We start from the raw sequence: 20,137 nt of genomic DNA on the forward strand, positions 1-20,137 counted from the left end.
CCCAAAACGGTTATCGTCACGTGGTTCATGTAGACGAGGGATCGTTCCCCGGAAGTTCATGGCGGGCAATGTGAATGCATTGATAACAGGAGATAGAACTACGATTTTTGTTAATTATTAGTGAATAAAGGTTTTGATTTGCAATATTTATACAACAAATCGATATGTGTGTGTATTTACATCAATATGTTTTAAAAAATAAAATCGAATTTGCTAATATTAAGTGATAATATTAGGATTAGTGTGAACAACTAGTTTACATGTTACTCACAGTACCTTGTTAAAGAGCCTGTTGCTGTTTATTTATAGCTTTGAATTCTTTCAAACCAATATTATCTTCTTAAACTTGTATGGTAGTCAGGAGCATCACTTTCTAATGTTTATTGATACATTTAGAGGGAGGGGATCTAAAGTAATGCTTTAAAATTCAGATTGGATTCATTTCTACCATTTTCTTAAATTCATGGTAGTTTCAGTAATCCCATGGTAACTGAGGACACAAGTTATCTAAATGACTAATGTCATCTTTATGGCTTTCAGAAAGGACAGGAGACCGACAGGTGACTATCAAAGGACTAGCAGCAGCAGCAGGACTAGCAGCATATGATGATAATGATGATGTTAAATGTGTTGTTTTAGGAACATCCATTGCAAATTCAATCAGGAGAGACGTGATGTATGAGTACATGTTTATTTATCGGGACACATGATATGCGGGAATAGTGATTGACGTATTACAACAAGTAACTGTAATGATGTTTTGGCGACTAGGCCCCGGGTTTGCAGGATGATCATTCAGGAGGGAAAGAATCGCTCTGATGAACCCCCCGGGGTCTAGACACTGGTGGTGGTGATAGTAGTTCAGTCCGATCTGAAGGGAGAAGGTTTAGCTTGGCCCTGTATTTAGGAGACAGGAGGCGAAGGGGTGGAGGAGGGTTTGCGTTGACACCTGAAATGACAACTGACAGGAAGGGGAGAGCAGATTTAAAGAGGTTAGCAGGTGCGATGATTGGCTAGCCGGGGCGTAATGCCCCTGATCACTTATTGAAATAACGTGTGACACCCGATGCTGTTGTCTTCCTGATTGAACTTACACTGAGCTACATTTCAATCAGGAGAGACGTGATGTATGAGTACATGTTTATTTATCGGGACACATGATATGCGGGAATAGTGATTGACGTATTACAACAAGTAACTGTAATGATGTTTTGGCGACTAGGCCCCGGGTTTGCAGGATGATCATTCAGGAGGGAAAGAATCGCTCTGATGAACCCCCAAAAGAAGTGAAGTATGAAGTACGGAGCTGTGAGCAATCCTTACCTTGCGGCTGGCTGCGGAGATCTATGGATGAAAAGGAGATTAACATGGGGACATGATGAGCGCCGGAATCGCTTCCGGGCTGCGGGGTTAGTCATGTGCGGGACCACTGCCCGAAACCTGCACGCAGGTTTACCATGACGCAGACCCACTGGCCGCAACCTGCGCCCGCAGGGTTAAACCTAAGCGCGGACCCACTGGCCGCAACCTGCGCCCGCAGGGTTAAACCTAAGCGCGGACCTGTGTCCGCAACCTGCGCCCGCAGGGTTAAACCTAAGCGCGGACCTGTGTCCGCAACCTGCGCCCGCAGGGTTAAACCTAAGCGCGGACCTGTGTCCGCAACCTGCGCCCGCAGGGTTAAACCTAAGCGCGGACCTGTGTCCGCAACCTGCGCCCGCAGGGTTAAACCTAAGCGCGGACCTGTGTCCGCAACCTGCGCCCGCAGGGTTAAACCTAACCGCGGACCTGAGTCGGCAACTTGACTCGGACCCACGTTCGCGACCTGCACTTGCGGGATTAGCATACGCAGATCCGGAGTCATAGCCTGACAGATCCGGAACCGTAGACACGTATACATGCTGACATGTTACCACCACCAGTTATAGGTATATTTACCATCTTTTAGTGTTTGAGGGACCTTTGGATAGCCAGCACGGCACTGATGTCCGGGCGGATGTAGGATGTGAAGGCAGAGGAGGACCATCGTCCGAGTTGTTGCAGGGATGAGGATGAGACGCCTTGATTAGCAGCGGAGGTAGCTGCGCCTATCCTGAACGAATGCCCCGAGAATAATTGGGGCGATAAGCCGGATCTAATGAGAACTTGCTTAAGGTAATGATTGAACTGGTGTTGAGTTAAGGGAAAATCCCCTGAAATAAGAAATAGTGGTGAGAGAGGATTAATGGAAGGTCTAAGACGCAGGAATTTGATCATGGATCCATAAGGGCAGAACGGGGAATCGTTGCGAGCTGCGATGACGGAGCAAGCGCCTCCGCATTTTGAGTGTTTAATGTTTAAACTAAAATGGCTAGCGTGGAAGGATAGGTCGTTAAGGCAGACGTCTTGATTGGGATTGAATGATCGTGAAGCTGTGGTAAATTCGCCTGGTCTAAGAAAAGCATAAAATGCCAGCAGAAATACGGCGTCGAGTAGGGCGTCGATGTAGGGAGAAAATAATCCTTCTCTAAGTTTGGAGAGCATAAGGCGCAGAGTGGAGAGTGTAATGGGTCGTCTATGGTCTAACGCTGGGGGAAACGTTTTTAGAAGACCTCTAAGTATGAGTTTAACGGATAGGTTAGCAAGCAAGCTGGGGAAGCTGGGATCGAAGCAGCGAACGTTAAATTGTACTCCTGCTAAGAGGCCCCGGATGTATTGGGGTTTGAGGTGGCGATCAGTGGCGCAGTAGCACATGAAGGCGCACACGGTGGGGATGAGAACGGGTCTAAGTGAGATGCCTACGGAAACACAAAAGAACGCAAACGTTCTCCATGCAAAGTCGTACGTTCTGAGGGTGGAAGTGGCTAAGCCTTTCCTCATAAAATATCTGGCCGACTCTAGGTGCCTAGCTAAGGGGCTCTTGTTTAATGTAGAGAGAGGAGATGCAGAGGAGGAATCCCAACGGGTTGCGGGCTGGCTTCCGGGCAGAGGTTCCGGAAGGTCTGAAATTGAAAGCGAGAGAGGGAATCAGCCACTATATTGAGGTGGCCGGGGACGTGACGAGCTGAGATGAAGAAGTTGTGAGTGAGGGAGGACCACGTGATGCTTCTCATGAACGGCATGATGTCACTACAAGAGGAGCGACCTTTATTGATGATCCAGACCACTGACTGGTTGTCGCAGAGGACCGAGATGCGTTTCCGTAGCCAGAGGTGGCCCCACACGTGGCAGGCAACAGCAATCGGATAGATCTCGTGCAGGGCGGAGGATGAGGCATGATTGGGAAATGAGGGAGGCCACGGGCCCGCGAACCACTCTCCCTGAAAGAAACCCCCAAAACCCACGGATGGGGCAGCGTCCGTGAAAAACCTCATGGAATCAGAGGAGTACACGAGGTCGTCGTAAAAGAAGGTGATGCCATTCCAGTGGGCGAGCAGGAGAGACCAGAAGCATAGGTCTGAGCGGCAGCCTTCGTCTAGAAACACGCGGTCGTGGAGGTTTGTTACAGCCGACGCTGCGTCCAGGAGGCGGGAGATGAATGAGCGCCCCTGGGGGATGACGCGCATGGCAAAGTTGAGGTGCCCGAGGAGGGAGAGCAGCTGCTGTTTGGTGATGACTTGTTGCTCGCAATAGGATTTAGTGATGTCGCGTATGCGCTGCAGTTTGGCGATGGGGAGAGATGCTTTCATGTCTATAGTGTCGAGTGTGATGCCTAAAAACTCCAAGCTAGTGTCGGGTCCTATGGTTTTCTCTCCGGACAGGGGGACGCCTAGCTCCTGAAAGCAGCATTTGAGTTTCGCCAGGGAAGCGCCTGAGTTATCCCGAGGGGGATCTATGAGGAGAAAATCGTCCAGCAAGTGGAGAACGGAGGGAATCCTGACATTATTCAGCAGAATCCAGCAGAGAGCTTCGGAAAAGGAATTAAAAATACAGGGGCTACTTCTGCACCCGAAAGTCAAGCGAACTGCAAAGTAGAATTTAGCTTCCCACTTAATACCGAACATGTTCCACTGGGATGGATGGATGGGAATGATCTTGAATGCGTCAGTAATATCTGCCTTGGAGAGCCAGGCTCCTTGCCCCGCAAACTTAATTAGTTTGATTGCGTTATCGACTGAGGCATAATGAAGGGAGAATGGCTCTGGAGGAATAAGGCTGTTAATACTGCAAAACGGGCCGGAGCGGGGTGCGGACAGATCGAAAATCAGCCTTTTTTTCTCAGAGTATTTACTCGTGGCTATTCCTATTGGGCTTGTCCGGAACACTGAGAACGGGGGTGAGTGAAACGGACCGATAAGGTATCCTTTGTTGAGTTCTTTCTCGATAAGCTGGGAGACTATGGTGGGTTCTTTAAATGCTGATTGCAGATTTTTTGAAACAAGGGACACGGAGGGAGGAGAAATAACCCCGACCCTGAACCCTTGAGAGAGCCCTGACAGAAGATATTCTACGAACACGGGATCTGGGTGAGTAGAAAGCGCTGCTGCTAAATGTGGGATGTTGATGGGGGTGGAAAGGTGATGTTTCAGGAGTTTTTTCCCCCACGTGGTTTCTGCTGCGGGAACTTCACGTGCCCGCGCCTGGGGCAAACTGACTTCGGGTGAGCCTCCCTGCAGGTACTATTCTGCACCTGTTTTTTTTGTTTATTATTCCCCGACTGTGACGCAGGAAAAGCTCTGAACCCGGAGAAAGGCACTGATGGGCAGAAGGGGGAGGTGTGGCCCTGCGTCCCGCAGCTGATGCACGAAACAACTTGTTGCCCGCCAGTCGCCATCACGAGCAACTCGGTGTCCAGCACGGACCAGTCCAGGCGAACGTTGCAGTGGGCTAAGTGAAGCGCTGCTTTGCTAGAAAAGCTCTTGTGATAGGAGTAGAACGTGGATTTCCCGAATTTGAGATAAAGATCGCCGATGAGGCCCAGATAAGCGTCTAACTCAACTCTTCTTTCCGGGTAAACGGAACACAGGACATCGCGGAAGATGCCGAAAGCAACCAAAAATTGTCCTATGTTGAGGTCTCTGAGGAGCCGAGGATCTGCGGACTTAAAAACGGCAGTGATGCTTCCTCCCGTGGCGATTGACTTGTCGCACTCCGGGGAAGGCAAGATGAGGGTGACTAAATTTATGTCTTTCCCTTCGAGGATTTTCGCTCTCAGCCGAGAGGAAATGTGAGCGCTCTGGGGAATATGAGGCCTACCTGAGTGAGGCGCTGGGAGTGCTGAAGCCAGGGAGTGAGGGGGAGCTATGATTTGTGGAGGGAAACCCCCGAGACCTGGCATAAATCCTGTTGGCAGCGAAGCGGGGACCGAGGCCCAGTTCGCAGAAGAGGTTGAAGCTCCGATGGGGCCTTTATCCATGGCCTGCAGGCGAGCGTCAATTAGCAGCATAGAGCTAGCCAACGATTGCAGGGAGTTTGCTATCTAGGGCTGTGCATCTTCACTGGTCTCACGATTCGATTCGATTACGATTATCCTGTCAACGATTCGATTCGGTTCGATATCCCGGTGCATCCCGGTGCATCTCGATTCATACCAATGCGTTGCATCCTCAATTTTCTAGATTACTGCACATGGCTTATTTTTCATCAATGCATACATGCAGTCAATACATATGAACTCTCTTTTTATTATTTAGAAAGTGCTTCAGAAATCAATAACATAAATGTCTTGACATTCATTTATAAACCAAAATAAATGAATTGTATAGGTCTAGCCTCCGTGTGTGAAGTTGTTCCATCCTCAAAAACAAAAAGCTAATGCTTCTGCAGTCTAGCTGCAGCTTCTAGCCACGGCCTTCTGTTAAGAAAGGACACTGAATGTCCTGAATGAGGCATCACACACAGGACGTGAGTCTGAACACAGCAGACAACAGGAGTATTTACAACAGCATATACAAACTAAAATACTGCATGTGGGTGCACACTTACATTCTCTGTTTTACTGTTACATAAATCCAATGAATGAAAGATAAAATTAGCTTCATTATATCTCAGTGATTAAGTGAATAATAAAGTTTCTATCGGGTCACTATCAGCATGTCACTCATTATTTTCAGGGAGGGGGCGGGGCTTGGAGGAACGGAGAGGAGACGGTGATCGCGGAAGCTTTTTTCCTCCTGCCTTCACAAACTTTACACACGTATATATCATCTGAAAATTGCTAGAGGACATTCATACTCTGCAATCCAAGACTTAATTAAATCCACCAAAAACCTGACATGATTGTAACGCGATTATTTTTGAAAAACATAAATCCCTGTCTGTGTCTCTGAGCCGCAGCAACACGGAGTGATTCAGAGCGGGTCCTTCTGCTGTGGGTTCTGGACTGGTGTTGTTGTGTTGGTGGATAAAGCAGACTGCTCCGTGTTCGGTGTTGCTGTGCCGCTGTCACGTATGTTCCCTGATCTCTGCGTCACCGACCGATTTGATATTAAAGTGACAGAAAAAACGTTATAGTAAAGCCGCGGCCGGAAAATCAGGAATCAACGTTACTACTCTATAACCGATTATCTTCCGTCACTGCATCGAGACCGAATCGTCCACGTCCGCATCGCAATGCATCGTAGAAACGATTATTTTCAACACCCCTAATGCTATCCGTTAGTGGCTGATTACCGGGGCTCCCGGGCTGGGCGACGCTTGGGTGAGCCTGTGGAAAGGTGGACCTTTTAGATGGACCGGCTCTAGAGGGACTTGACTTTTTTTTCCTTTTCCCCCCGCGGCTCCGCCCGCGTCCTCGCTCCGGCCTCTCGGGGGTGATAGCTGGAGAGTTGGCTGGAGCTGCTGGGGCTGCTGCCCTGGGCTGATGGACCGCGCCGGAGACTTGGTCCGAGAGCTCCCTGAGCTGGGAGAGAGGGAGATCTGAGGCTGCAGAGATACCCTGCTGCCGTAAATGGGTGATTATGAAGTTTGCTTCTGCTGATTGTGAGCTGTCACGGGAAGCCAGGCGGGCGCTCATGCGCCGGAGGCTTGAGGAGTTCGAAGCTGCATCCGGAGGTACATCGGAGCCAGGATCGAGATCCTTCGAAAACGGTTCGTTCTCGGAAGAGTCTGTGTTAGACATTGTGGTTTGTTTTTCTTTCTTTTCTGAGTGTTTACGGAGGAGTATTCGTTTACTACCTTTTGCGTTGACACCTGAAATGACAACTGACAGGAAGGGGAGAGCAGATTTAAAGAGGTTAGCAGGTGCGATGATTGGCTAGCCGGGGCGTAATGCCCCTGATCACTTATTGAAATAACGTGTGACACCCGATGCTGTTGTCTTCCTGATTGAACTTACACTGAGCTACATTACATGGGATTCAATAAACATTGAATAGCATATCATGCAGTTTGTCGGTGCCTTTTCCTCCGTGTTGTTCTGGTTTGCTGTGCTGCCTCCTAGTAGCCACCATGGTTTGCTGTGCTGCCTGGGGATGCTCTAATCGCTCAGAGAAAGGAGTACGAATGTACGGCTTCCCCACTGACACAGAGCGGAGGAAAAAATGGCTGGCTCAAGTCAGCAGGAGCAATTTCACGACCAACAGCAACACAATATGTGATGTAATTATATACAAACACTGCATTTGCACTTTTTCATAAAACGAAAACCACGCCATTGGGAAAGCTTAATGTTTTGTTTAATACAAAAAAACAGGGAAAGGCTTGAAAAACACAGAGTTGAGACTCAGGGTGCAGGGTGAGGGTCTCAGTGCAGGTATTCAGGCTCCATTGAACCCCCCTCTGGTTCTTGTGCTGAAAGAGGGAGTAACAGACAGGAGAAAGGGTTATACACACACAGCACACCTATTGGATGGGAAATGCCTTGGGGAGATAAGGTGTTTACTTATATAAAACAGTAGTATTAAACTTACCTTGTGTTTTCACTCTCACTTAAGTCCCTCTCCCTTTGCCATCAATCCAGAATCAGATGAGCTGCAACATTATACAGACAGGTAATAATCAACAGAATCACAAGGACACAATATGGCTCTGCTAAAAACACTCACTCTTACACGCACCAAAGTTATATTTATCTAATATTTAACTCCCTCCACCCCCGCATACAATCCCGTTTAGAAGCCCCTCTTCTCTAATTCAACATGTTGGACGAAATGACATTAAGAGAACGGAATTTACAATTAAAAGGCTGTTCAACGTGTTTTGCTAACTTGCTTCGGTATGCTAGCTTAATCTGTTATCTGTAAACGTTCCCTAAATCTACTAATTTAGGGATAATCCACTGACATCCTTTAATACACATGTTAATTTGAATCAGATGTACTGATAATATCCGCAATATAAATCTTTAAACTTCTTCTTACCTTTAAAAGTCCGTCACGAACGGTGTATTATGCTGCAACTCCACAGCTCTGCCAGCCTTGGCGCTAACTTCCGGGGAACGATTGAGAGGCTCCACGATCCGCCATTGCTGTAAAAAAGTGGTCCATTGGAGTGAACGGAGATGTCGTAACTCTTCTATTAAATAGCTCTGGCTAATACTATAGCGGGCTGCAGGCGAACCAAGTCCGCGTTTCGCTGCATTCCTTGATCTCCAGTTATAACGCCGTACTCCGCCGCTGGCCGAAGCTAACGGAGCTGCAAAGGGCTAGCTACGGCTCCGGTTAGCTTCGGCGGCGGACTCCGGCGGCCACCACTGGGATAATTGGGTCCCCTTTTAACATTTGCTCCCATTTAGCATTATGGGCGTCATAGCCATAGACTATAAAAGTCTTACCCAAGGCTGAATCATAAACTAAACTGTATATATATATACACATGTATAGAGGGTTACGTCCTTAGCTGGCTAATAAGCTACATAACAAGCTAAGCTAACAAGCAGAGATGGAGTACTCGAGTCCTGGACTCGGACTCGAGTCGGACTTGAGTGCCGATTTTCGGGACTCGACTCGGACTCGCGCACTGATTGACGCGACTCGGACTTGGACTCGTGAATTCTCGCACAGGATGACTTGGACTCGGACTCGTGAATTCCCCCCCCCCACGATGACTCGGACTCGACTCGTACATTGACGCTCCGACTTGGACTCGGACTCGAGCACATTTTCTCTGGAGTCTGATGTCCTCTATCCTGTATGGCGAGTTCACGTACTGGGCCCCGCTGTTCCAGTCTAGAGATGTCTACAGACACACCCCGCATCGTGCTGTATGCTTTCACACATTCTGCTTCCACATTGGAAAAGAGCAAAATGCTCGTTATGTGGAAACAATATAGAAGAGAAGGCTCCGTAACACATTACTCTAAGGGTCGAGTTCAGACATATAGGCTGTCTTGAACACTATCATCAGAGTAACGTGATCTAATCAATAAATAAAGATTCAGCCATAACACGAAAGCACATACTTAACATGCAGAATGACGTCATTTTGCATGCTAAGTAGCCATGTGCTTTCTGGGGCTAAATCTTTATCAGTAAACTGATTTAACCCGTAAAAGTTCCTTCAAAATAAGAGTCCCAATCTTATTACTATCAAAATAAAAGTGCAAAACGAAAACTTTACCATAGGAAAATATTGGCATACAAATATAATCACTTCTCTAAAAGGTAACTCATTTTAAATATAGTTTATTTATATATAATAATAATATGAATATTAGAAATAAGCTTTATATTTGTATAGCACCTATTACAAGAATTGTAGCCAAAGTCGCTTCACAGCAGTTCAATAGACAGGATAACAGCAATGTAGAGGAGCAGCTACATTTCAAAACATATATCCACGAAGATTAATACATGAAGACTTGTGACTCGGACTTGACTTGGACTCTTCTTAAGTGACTCGGAATTGGACTCGGACTCGAACACAGGTAATGATGACTCGGACTCGGACTCGACTTGGACACTCCTTGGGTGACTCGGACTTGGACTCGGACTCGACTACGACTCTCCCTTGGTGACTCGGACTTGGACTCGGACTCGAAGAGTGGTGACTCGAGGGTGACTTGGACTCGTGAATTGGTGACTTGACTACAACACTGCTAACAAGCACACAAACACCTGCTAACGGGGTTAACATGTATAATATTATCATTTTACTCACCGAAAAAAACTGTGAGTAGACTTCTTGGAAGTTCTGTTAGTACATTCAAGCGCACAGCACGACATCTTAATTGTCTGGTATATCACCACGAACACGGCTAAAGCTAAAGGGTCAAGTACTATGACTAACTAACGTTGTAGCCTCTATGGTTGTAGCCTAGCAGAGTGGGCAAGTTGCTGTTAGCTGACAGTGAGGCATGTACGTGTCCATCAACGTGACCACGCCCTAATTAATGCAACAACTTTAAGACCTAATATAAATAAAAGGGTCCTGTTAGAAAACAATTCACTCACAGATCCATAATCATGAAGGTGGAATCTAACTATATCGATAATAAAAGAGCCAGGGATAGAAACATGTTTTTTTCTGCTGTAAAGTTGGGCATTTTAACATGGGGGTCTATGGAAATTGCTCCTTTCTGCAGCCATCGCCTATCGGCCACTATATGAACTGCAGTGTGTGGCACTTCCGTATTGGCTTCCCGGCTGTTCCCCAGAGTTTGCCGCTTGGGTAAAACCAAATGCTTCTAAAAGCATTGTCTAACACTACTGTACAATTTTCCTGATATGTGCTTTTTCTCTGCATACTCTTAATGAGGGTTATTATTCCCAAGCGCTTCACGGCCACAGAGCTGATTTGGTAGACTATGTTGAGACTCCTCCTCTTCACACAAAGTCACACATGAACTTCCATATTCTGAGAACCGTTATACTTTCTCCAGCTCAAGGACATGCGTCTAATAACAATATGAGACATCCTTGTGAAAGCAGATTTCTGAGGCGTTCCGCCGCTACACAAAACTCTGTCTGCTCGCCCTATCTTGTATAAGCTTTGCTATTCTGTGACTATTGCGCACACTCCTGCAAACTATCCTATACTCTGTGAGACCTGTGCCTTCGAGGCAGTTTATTGATTGATCATTCTAATTGTATATCTCCACAGTATTGACTAGGTCTAAGATTTCCATAACAGTGGGGGTCTGCCCCCAAAAAACTGTTTTAATTACTGAGAAAGTCAAATAAAACGTACAACTACACTGCCCAGCCAAAAAAAAGTAACCACTTTGATTTAAGATAAGATGGACCTTTATTAATCCCCGTGGGGAAATTCAGCAGTTCAAACAGCAACAGGGTAAGAATGAAAAACAGGACAGCACAGATTCACACAGATTAATAAAATCAAAGATTCAAATACAAAAACTATGAAATAAGAAATGAATACAAAATAAAAATGAGCCTATATAGCTACATTGGGTCATATAAACTATGAAGTAAGAAATGAATGAAAATGAACATAATACATATTGGGTCATACATATTACATATATTTGCATGGATGTATGGAAACAGTGTGTATTTATGTCCAGTAACATTGTTGTGCAGCCTGATGGCTACAGGCACAAAGGATTTAACTGGCCAGTAGGTAAGGACTTTCCACTGCATAATAGCTGCAGCGGTGTATATATTTTAGCTGAATACACGTTTTTTAACCCTAATTGATGCAGTTAGTCACTTCTTTAATGTTTGTTCTTTCTGATGTAAAGTCAAGGTTGTAACTGTTTGCAGTAAAGTCGTGCTGCGCTGAACTGTTCCTTTGAATCTTTTGAGTTTTGATATAGTCATTCAAATTTGAAGGAGGGTGAGCAAGCATCTTGAGGAACATTCATCATTAACTCCTCCAAAAAATATAGTTTATTGAATAATAAATGAATATGTGAATCATAAAAGTGATTGACAGCTGATAAGAATGATATGATTGTTAATATTATCATATTCAGACAAACATCGAAGAGACAGTTAATTAATGTACGTATTGCAGCAGTCTGCATAGATTTGGTAACCCTGCTGGTCTTTTATTTGTTATTGTTCATTTAAAATTCATTAAATGATGTCTGCCACCTTATATATTTATATTTAAATGATGTGCCACAATAATGTATCCTGATGCAGAGATGGGGACTCGAGTCTGCGACTCGGACTCGAGTCGCACTTAAGTCGCACACACAGAGACTTCAGACTTGACTTGGACTCGTGACCAAAAGACTTCAGACTCGACTTGGACTCGTGTGTTGGGACTCGTGAACAATCATTGTGTTTTCTATTTTTGGCGTATTAAAGGTGGGGTAGGTACATTTGAGAGAAACCGGCTCGAGATCGCTAGAATTTGAAAATACACAACCGGAGATAATCTGCTCGAGGCTGCTACTTCCTTATAGAGCCCGCCTCCTCCAACACACACGAACGTGCACATGACCAATGAGGGCACGAGATCAGTTTGTGCCCAGATGGAAGGCTGACAGGCAGGTAGGCCATCCAGTTACTTTAGCCGGGCTCATTACGCAGACGTGCGCGCCTCTGTTATTACCTCGTAGTAACACAATGGCGACCGGCGGCACACCTGCGGCTGTACCGCTTGTAATTAGGTTCAACTACAAAAACTTCGAACAAAACGCCGGCGGCACCAACAAAAGGAGCGCACACTGCAAAGTCTGCAATATCAAAATCAAGGATGCTGGCGCAACAACGTCGAATTTCATCAGGCACTTGAAAAGTCACCCGGAGAGGTCAGTCACATTAACGCATGGACGGTTAGCAAACATGTTTAGCTCAGCATCAGCTGTGTAATGCTAACTTAGCTTGCTGCTAGCTTTGTAACTGAATATTTGAAAATATTAGTGAATTGCTTGTCACGCTTGTTTGAGTTGAGTGGCGTTGACATCCAACTCTTGACATGACATAAAAAAGGTCGGTAACGTTAATCATTACCCGCTGCCACCATCTACTGGCTAACGTTAAACGTAGAAAAATACATAGTTACATACATAAATACATCTGTGGGTTTATAGGCAGGTTACAGGTTTATTGTTGACCACGTAACGTTAATGTTACAGGTTTATCAGGTTACCATGACACTGGGTTTGAGTGAGAGGATAGAGGATTATGTTTATTAATAGTAGACTTAAAAGATGTCATTAGAGACCCAGTGTAATTAAACAATACGGTTGATACAAAGATGTATTTGACGTATTTCTGATTCTGAAGTGTTTTGCTTATAAGTTGTTTGTATTTAGCTAAAGTGTGATGTTTGTCCTCATATTGCATTGCAATAGCCGGTTTAAAGTGATCATATAACAAACAACTAATCAGTACTGATACTGTATGCTAATAGATATAGGAGTGATAATAACACAGTAAATGCTTTGAATTTCTTAGATATAGCTGTGCAGTATTCTTAACATACTGGATAGCAGCAGACAATTGGCTTATTACAACCAGAAGAGACATGATGAGACTTTTATTTTTTTAGAGACTTGAGACTTGACTTGGACTCGTGACCAAAGACTTGAGACTTGATCAAGTCTCACCCCACAAAGACTTGAGACTTGACTTGGACTCGTGACCAAAGACTTGAGACTTGACTTGGACTTGCAAAAAAAGACTTGTGAACATCTCTGTCCTGATGTTATTGAGTTAAAATATTAATATTGTGGCTTTCCAAGTTAACATTGATTGATATGACTGCGATTAAATCAGCATATACTTCTGCCGGGGGATGCCACCCCTCAACATCTCCTGCCACCCCATGAATATTTGTCTAGATCCGCCCCTGATTGGAATGCATTAGTTTAGAATCAGGTGTGAAATTCAATAATGTTGGTTGCCTAGCAACTGTATAGGCAACTTGGAATGCGATTATTTGAATGACTTAATAGTCAAAAGTCAAGTGCTGTCACACGGAATGTGAGGTCACTATCTAATGATGTCATTCGCCTTGATCTGTGTTCCGAACCAAATTGCTAAGACTTCAGTCCATCAGTTTGTGGAGACAAAACACAGAGACACAACACAGAGACACAACACAGAGACACAACACAGAGACACAACACATAGACACAACACAGAGACACAACACAGAGACACAACACAGAGACACAACACAGAGACACAACACAGAGACACAACACAGAGACACAACACAGAGACACAGACGGTATTTTCCCAACACAACACGACAACACAGAACAAACTGAAATGGCTCATCCAATCTACAAAACCTGCATATTGAAGCAGCGGGAACAAACAATGATGCGCAAACAGGCAGAGGAGGACTATAGGTCTGAGACGGCTGCAAATGACGTGGATTTAAAGAGAAAAGACCGGCACTTATCATTGGCGCTTGACGCAGCCAAGGATAAGAGGTTCTTCCAGAATGCAAGGGTCAGGAAGTTCAATAGCGACCTCTTAAAAGAAAAAATAAGAAGGACAATGCAGTTATGGCTGCGTCTAATAGAGAGACAGTGAGGAAGGCTAACCAACAGAAAAGGGAGGAGGACGAAAAGAGGCGTCAGATATGTATTGATGCTCAGAGAAAAGAGGAAGACAACATTCGTCAGAGACGCCGTGATAATGTGGCTCTGAAAAACGAGCTTGTTAAGCAGACCAAGGAGAAGAATCTGTTGATAGAAAAGGAGAGACGACAGGAGAAGGAAGAAAGAGACCAACTCAGGGCCCTCGATGAACAGCATAAACAGAAGCTTAGAGAGGAGCATCGAAAAGAACAGAAGGCAAAGGACGAAAACATAAAACTTCGTAAAGAGGAAATCTGTAGAAAAAACTGCCTCAGACAAAGAGAAATTGAAAAACTGAACATGAAGGAGAAGGAAACTAAACGTGTTCAGACTGACATAGAGGAACTGCTGCAGCAGAGAAAACAGGAGAAGTCAGAACAACTCAAGATGAGGCAGATTCCTAAGGATATAGTTAAAGACCAACTGGCAGCGGCTAAAAAAAAGGAGGCTGCTCAGAGAATCCAGAGAGAGGAGGTGAAGTTGTCCAAGGAAGTGGCCGAGGCAGATGCTAAAGTGATAAAACAGCAGAAGGACCTGAAGGAGAAGAGGGCTGCGGCTCAGAAGAGCATTGCCACTCACAGAATGGAAACACATCGTGGAAAAGAAGAGAAGGAGAGAGAGGAGAAAAAGAACAGCCTGGACTGGTATCATCAACTGAAACAGCTTGACAGGTTGTCTGAGGAGCAAAGTAATCGAGAAGTGTATTTAAAAAGACAAACCAACATTAAGCATCAAGAGGATTTATTATCCGATGCTGCTAAAAATAAAGCCCTTCGTCAACAGGAGATAAGAGAGGAATTACATGCTGCCAGAGAAATGGAGAAACAGATTGCTGAGGGAGAGAACCAAATCCAGCAATACATGGAGCAGGAGAGCGCGCATCATCCAGCAGCTCAGAGATTACGGGAGGAGCCAGATTACAATTACTTCTGTCGAGAAACTGATGAGTGGTTGCCCAAACGCGGTACTGACCCGTTTAGCAAGGAGTGCTTAATGAAACGGCAACGGGAACGGGAACAGGAACGCAGCAGCCTGCAGCAAGCCGCGGTGGATGTGAGGCCGCACGTCCTGCCAACACCTTCCCGAGCTGGTGATGCCCGCCATGGTTCAAAAGATGCAGGTGAACCGTTGCCCACGAAGGCAAATTCTACATGCCAGTGCACCGCTTCCTCGGAGGAGAAGAGAAAGCAGTACCTGGAAAAGGACAAGTTTCAGCTCAAAGAGAGCAGTACTGCTGATCTGCGGCCAACCCGCACCCCAACCATTAAAACACCGGGAGCACCTGCAGGAAGACACTCTGCCCTAACTGGGGTGGAGTCATCAAAGAACCGTGGGAAAGAAACAGGAGAGCGGTCGCCCAGATTGGACACTTCTAAAAGCCGGGACACCGCGCAGAAGAACAGTGAAATTAGCGTGCGGCGTACCCTCGTCGCACGACTTCACAAGAAGAACAGTGAGACTAGAGTGCAGCGTACCCTCGTCACACCACCTCTGAAGAAGAACAGTGAGACTAGCGTGCAGCGTACCCTCGTCACACCACCTCTGAAGAAGAACAGTGAGACTAGAGTGCAGCGTACCCTCGTCACACCACCTCTGAAGAAGAACAGTGAGACTAGAGTGCAGCGTACCCTCGTCACACCACCTCTGAAGAAGAACAGTGAGACTAGAGTGCAGCGTACCCTCGTCACACCACCTCTGAAGAAGAACAGTGAGACTAGAGTGCAGCGTACCCTCGTCACACCACCTCTGAAGAAGAACAGTGAGACTAGAGTGCAGCGTACCCTCGTCACACCACCTCTGAAGAAGAACAGTGAGACTAGCGTGCAGCGTACCCTCGTCACACCACTCACAATAGCAAACCCTCCTGCAGTAAAGATCCGTTCCGCTCGGGTGGGGTCGCGGACCCACAGGATGGTGACAGGGGAACCATTGCTCAGATATTCCACTCCGCAAACTCAAATGATCAAGAGGAACCAGGAGAACTTCATGATGCTGAATTAAATGGCAATCTACATCCCCTCTACCCCTCTACCCCACTTTTCCCCCTCTACCTTTCATTTCATTTCAAACCTTTATTTATACAGATAAAATCCCATTGAGATCATTGATCTCTTTTCCAAGGGAGACCTGTTCACCTTTAATGTAATGTGTTCCCATTGTCCCCCCTAAATCCATGTAGTCTTCATGAATGGGTTTTCTCCAGGTTATCTGGGTTTTTCCAACAGTCTGAATGTTTCAGCATTAAAAAAACACCCGGGGGGGGGGGGGTGCATGCTTACAGTAATTGCGCCGCATATGCGCTTCGGGTGAGGCACCCTCCGCGATGTGAGGCATTCAGAAACAAGTAGATTTCTTTTATTTGCTTTCAGTGGTCTATTGTTTTTATTATATGGCTGTTATTTATTTTTTAATTATTACGTTTATTCTGGTTTGTTTTGTGTTTGTATCTTGTATTTTAAATGTATTTATATTATGTTGTGTGAGCTTATCTCTCTGTACAGCACTTTGGTCTGAAGGTTTTTAAAGTGCTATATAAATAAAGTTGGATTGGATTAATATTACAATTGTTAGTTTTGCTTTGTAGTTCTTACAAAATATTTCCACTGAAATTGTATGGACATATACTGTATGTTCACCTGTTCTCACAAATAATAAAATAATTTAGATTATGAGCTAAAAAAATTAACTAAACAGGGAATATGAAATAATGAAATTGAAGAACTCACCACATTTACAGAGGAACGGGTGTTTTTCTGTCACTCTGCGTAGCCGTTCTCCCCATCGTCCAGAAACGCTCTTCATCAAAGCTCCACAGTTTCCGTCAGATGGAGTATAAACAGCTTTGCCTGTTTTCCAGTATCTGAATGAGGATAATGTCTGGTCCGACCACACCCAGATGTCCCTGAAGAGGCCAACCCACACTTGCTGGTCCCCGGCTACTTCCCATCATTCCTCACACTGGCCAGGTCTGTGAAGAATTGTCTGCAGTGGTCTCGAGCAGCAATCCATCCTAGCATTTGCAACGTGTACGTGCTGATCTCTACCTTGTTTTCCTCCTATGAAGAAAACCACAAGTTTATCGTTTTCTGTGTCTCTCTGTGTATTAGAAAGACTGGTGCTGATTGTTTTGATCCTTAAAGACGCCTTGTGTATACAGGCTTTTGGGGGTTTCCCTTCTACGTGTTATATCGGTTTGTGTGCATGTAAATGGTCTGCAAAGGCTAAAACCCCTGCCTGAAACGCCTCCATTGGACTCCTTTGTTTACATCTGTAACATAGTGACATCACTATGTAACACTCATTCTCCTATTGGCTAGCGCTCCAACACATTGTACGTTATAGGCTAAGGGGCGGGACATCTCTAAGCAGTTGACCAATCACAACAGAGCCGGCCAGCTAACCAATCAGAGCAGACTGGGCTCTGGTTTCAGACAGAGGGTGAACAGAGGTAGTATGAGAAAAATAAAGAGCTTTTTGAACATTAAAGCATGGAGACATGTCACAGTAGAGGCACACATTTTAAATTGTGTGTGTGTGTGTGTGTGTGTGTGTGTGTGTGTGTGTGTGTGTGTGTGTGTGTGTGTGTGTGTGTGGTGTGTGTGTGTGTGTGTGTGTGTGTGTGTGTGTGTGTGTGTGTGTGTGTGTGTGTGTGTGTGTGTGTGTGTGTGTGTGTGTGTGTGTGTGTGTGTGTGTGTGTGTGTGTGTGTGTGTGTGTGTGTGTGTGTGTGTGTGTGTGTGTGTGTGTGTGTGTGTGTGTGTGTGTGTGTGTGGGGGTGTGTGGTGTGGGTGTGTGTGGTGGTGGTGGTGTGTGTGTGTGTGTGTGTGTGTGTGTGTGTGTGTGTGTGTGAGAGAGTGACTCCAGAATCAAAGTGTCACTCACCATCAAAGCAAATTGAACGTTGTGTGGTGGTGCACTCTCTGACAAACAGTGTCCCGTTGTTGAAGACAGTGAAACCAGTATCTTCTTGGATGTCCCAAATGAAATAATCTCTTTCTCCCTTCTTGTAGACATCTTTTTCAGTTATGGACCAGTGCCACCTCTGCTCCCCTTTCCACACGGCATCATCGTACCTCAACAGATCTCAGCACTGTTTCTATATCTCCCAGGTCCTCTATGGTGGCCAGGTCGAGACAATCCTCTCTGCAGAAACTCTGAGCCTCACGCCAGGTTTTCTTTTCTTTGAATAAGACAAACTCAGGTTGGAGTACACATGAAGACAGAGAGCACAGCGCTGTGGGAGAGAAGTCGTGGAGATACATTTCAACTGAAAAATACAATAAACATACTCAAATTACATTCGATTACACTTTTATATTTTACGAGCCATTTAAATTATGATTTGAATTGATTGGTTGGTTGGTTGATTTAGTTAGTTATGATTAAGTTAGTGATTGGTTTGTTAACTGATTAATGTAGTAATTGATTGAGTTAATGATTGGTAAATTGGTTGGTTTGATATCTGGAGGAGAGAAACTGTGTAATCGAAAATCAAAAACATGCTGCAGCTGAGAGAAACTACAGTACACTACAGTGATGTTTATTCAGAGACTGTTCACTTAGAGAAAGTAAAAGGAGTTACACTTACCTGAAAGTAGAATGAGATTTAGAATCCAATCCATAACTCTGATGAGGCGGAGAAAGCAAGATATAGTTATACTGCAATACAATTGTTAAAAGACTGAATTTAACAGACAAAGTTCAAGATTTAAAAGTGGGATTAGTTCATGAAATAGTTGACCCAATGCCCAGAAATTAGTTTTATTTTTAACATATTGAGATTTAATAATAAAAAGATGAACAAATGATGTACGCTATGATGTATGCTATGATGTATGCTATGTATACATGCTATGTATACATATGTGATGTATGCTATGTATGCTATGATGTATGCTAAGTCTTCACTGGTCAATTGTTGATTGCATTGTCTGTGTCTTTTCTTCTTAAAAATAACATCTGTTATTTGTTCAGCTCTGAATCCTTCTCTCCTCTGTGATCACAGGGCAATGTGGTTATGTAGTTTGAACACACATGAATACATGGGTTGAGTTTACATCCAGTGTCTCATATCCATATACAAATGTTTCTTCCTCTTATGTAAAACGTGCAATCTCTGGAATGTGTACAATGCACATTGTATTATAATAATGTTCAGGGGCAAAGTGTGTTTTTTTGTAGCCTTTATTTAACCAGGTGAAGCCCCTTGAGATCAAAAGATCTCTTTTTGAAGGGTGACCTGCAGGACATTACACATGTAACATAAAACAACAGAACAACAATAAGGATGACATACAACATAATGTGCAGGGCACCGTTTACAAACTCTATTTACAGTGACAGCTACCATGAGTATCAAACAGCAAGTCACCCAGCCGAGTTTTTAAATGATGCAGGGGAACCAAAGTGCTCAGTTTTAAACATGTTTGCAGGCTGTTCCAAGTTAGTGCAGCTGCACATCTAAAAGCTTTCTTCCCTAAGACAGTCCTAGCACTTGGCACATTCAATAAAACAACATCATGAGATCTCAGGCAATACGTACTTTCAATTCGTCGAGAGATCAGAGAGCAGATATAAAAAAGGTAGTTTACCCAACATGGCTTTATAGATCAGTGACGTGCGGTGAGGTTCATGGCTGGTGAGGCACTGACTCTTTCAGAGTCAGATTTACAAATATTATATGTTGACCTTAATCGAAATATTCGATTATTTTCAAAAGCTTTTTTGGTCTGATGCTTCGATTCATTTTAAACAGACCGTTCAACAAAAGGATACCC

General features: G+C 44.8%; 1 protein-coding gene and 1 long non-coding RNA gene across 4 annotated transcripts; both read right to left on the reverse strand.

Annotated features, from left to right (window-relative positions):
- Positions 1 to 450: 450 nt before the first annotated feature.
- On the reverse strand, positions 451 to 4,064 carry LOC117460704 (uncharacterized). Of its 3 annotated transcripts, XM_071206176.1 has the most exons (3): positions 1,741 to 4,064; positions 1,200 to 1,471; positions 451 to 961 (listed from the first exon to the last, which is right to left on the reverse strand). In XM_071206176.1, exon 1 carries the CDS (start codon positions 3,978 to 3,980, stop codon positions 2,901 to 2,903), a length of 1,080 nt encoding a protein of 359 aa, XP_071062277.1. In that variant the 5' UTR covers positions 3,981 to 4,064; the 3' UTR covers positions 451 to 961; positions 1,200 to 1,471; positions 1,741 to 2,900. The 3 variants fall into 3 exon arrangements, with proteins under 3 accessions (XP_071062277.1, XP_071062278.1, XP_071062276.1); XM_071206177.1 differs by having other exon boundaries at positions 451 to 1,344; positions 1,936 to 4,064; XM_071206175.1 differs by having other exon boundaries at positions 451 to 1,471.
- Positions 4,065 to 7,575: 3,511 nt separating this feature from the next.
- Positions 7,576 to 18,986, reverse strand: LOC139435514 (uncharacterized). The gene is made up of 6 exons (XR_011644762.1): positions 18,949 to 18,986; positions 18,243 to 18,594; positions 17,089 to 17,418; positions 8,277 to 8,383; positions 7,827 to 7,887; positions 7,576 to 7,707 (listed from the first exon to the last, which is right to left on the reverse strand). It is a non-coding gene; the product is annotated as an uncharacterized lncRNA (long non-coding RNA).
- Between the last annotated feature and the right edge of the window lie 1,151 nt (positions 18,987 to 20,137).

Source organism: Pseudochaenichthys georgianus, chromosome 16 (assembly GCF_902827115.2).
Source record: "Pseudochaenichthys georgianus chromosome 16, fPseGeo1.2, whole genome shotgun sequence".
In the NCBI taxonomy this organism is placed as follows: Eukaryota; Metazoa; Chordata; class Actinopteri; order Perciformes; family Channichthyidae; genus Pseudochaenichthys; species Pseudochaenichthys georgianus.

Excerpts from the sequence above, each read along its gene's own strand:
- LOC117460704 (XM_071206177.1), bottom strand. The coding sequence starts at position 3,980 with ATGTTCGGTATTAAGTGGGAAGCTAAATTCTACTTTGCAGTTCGCTTG.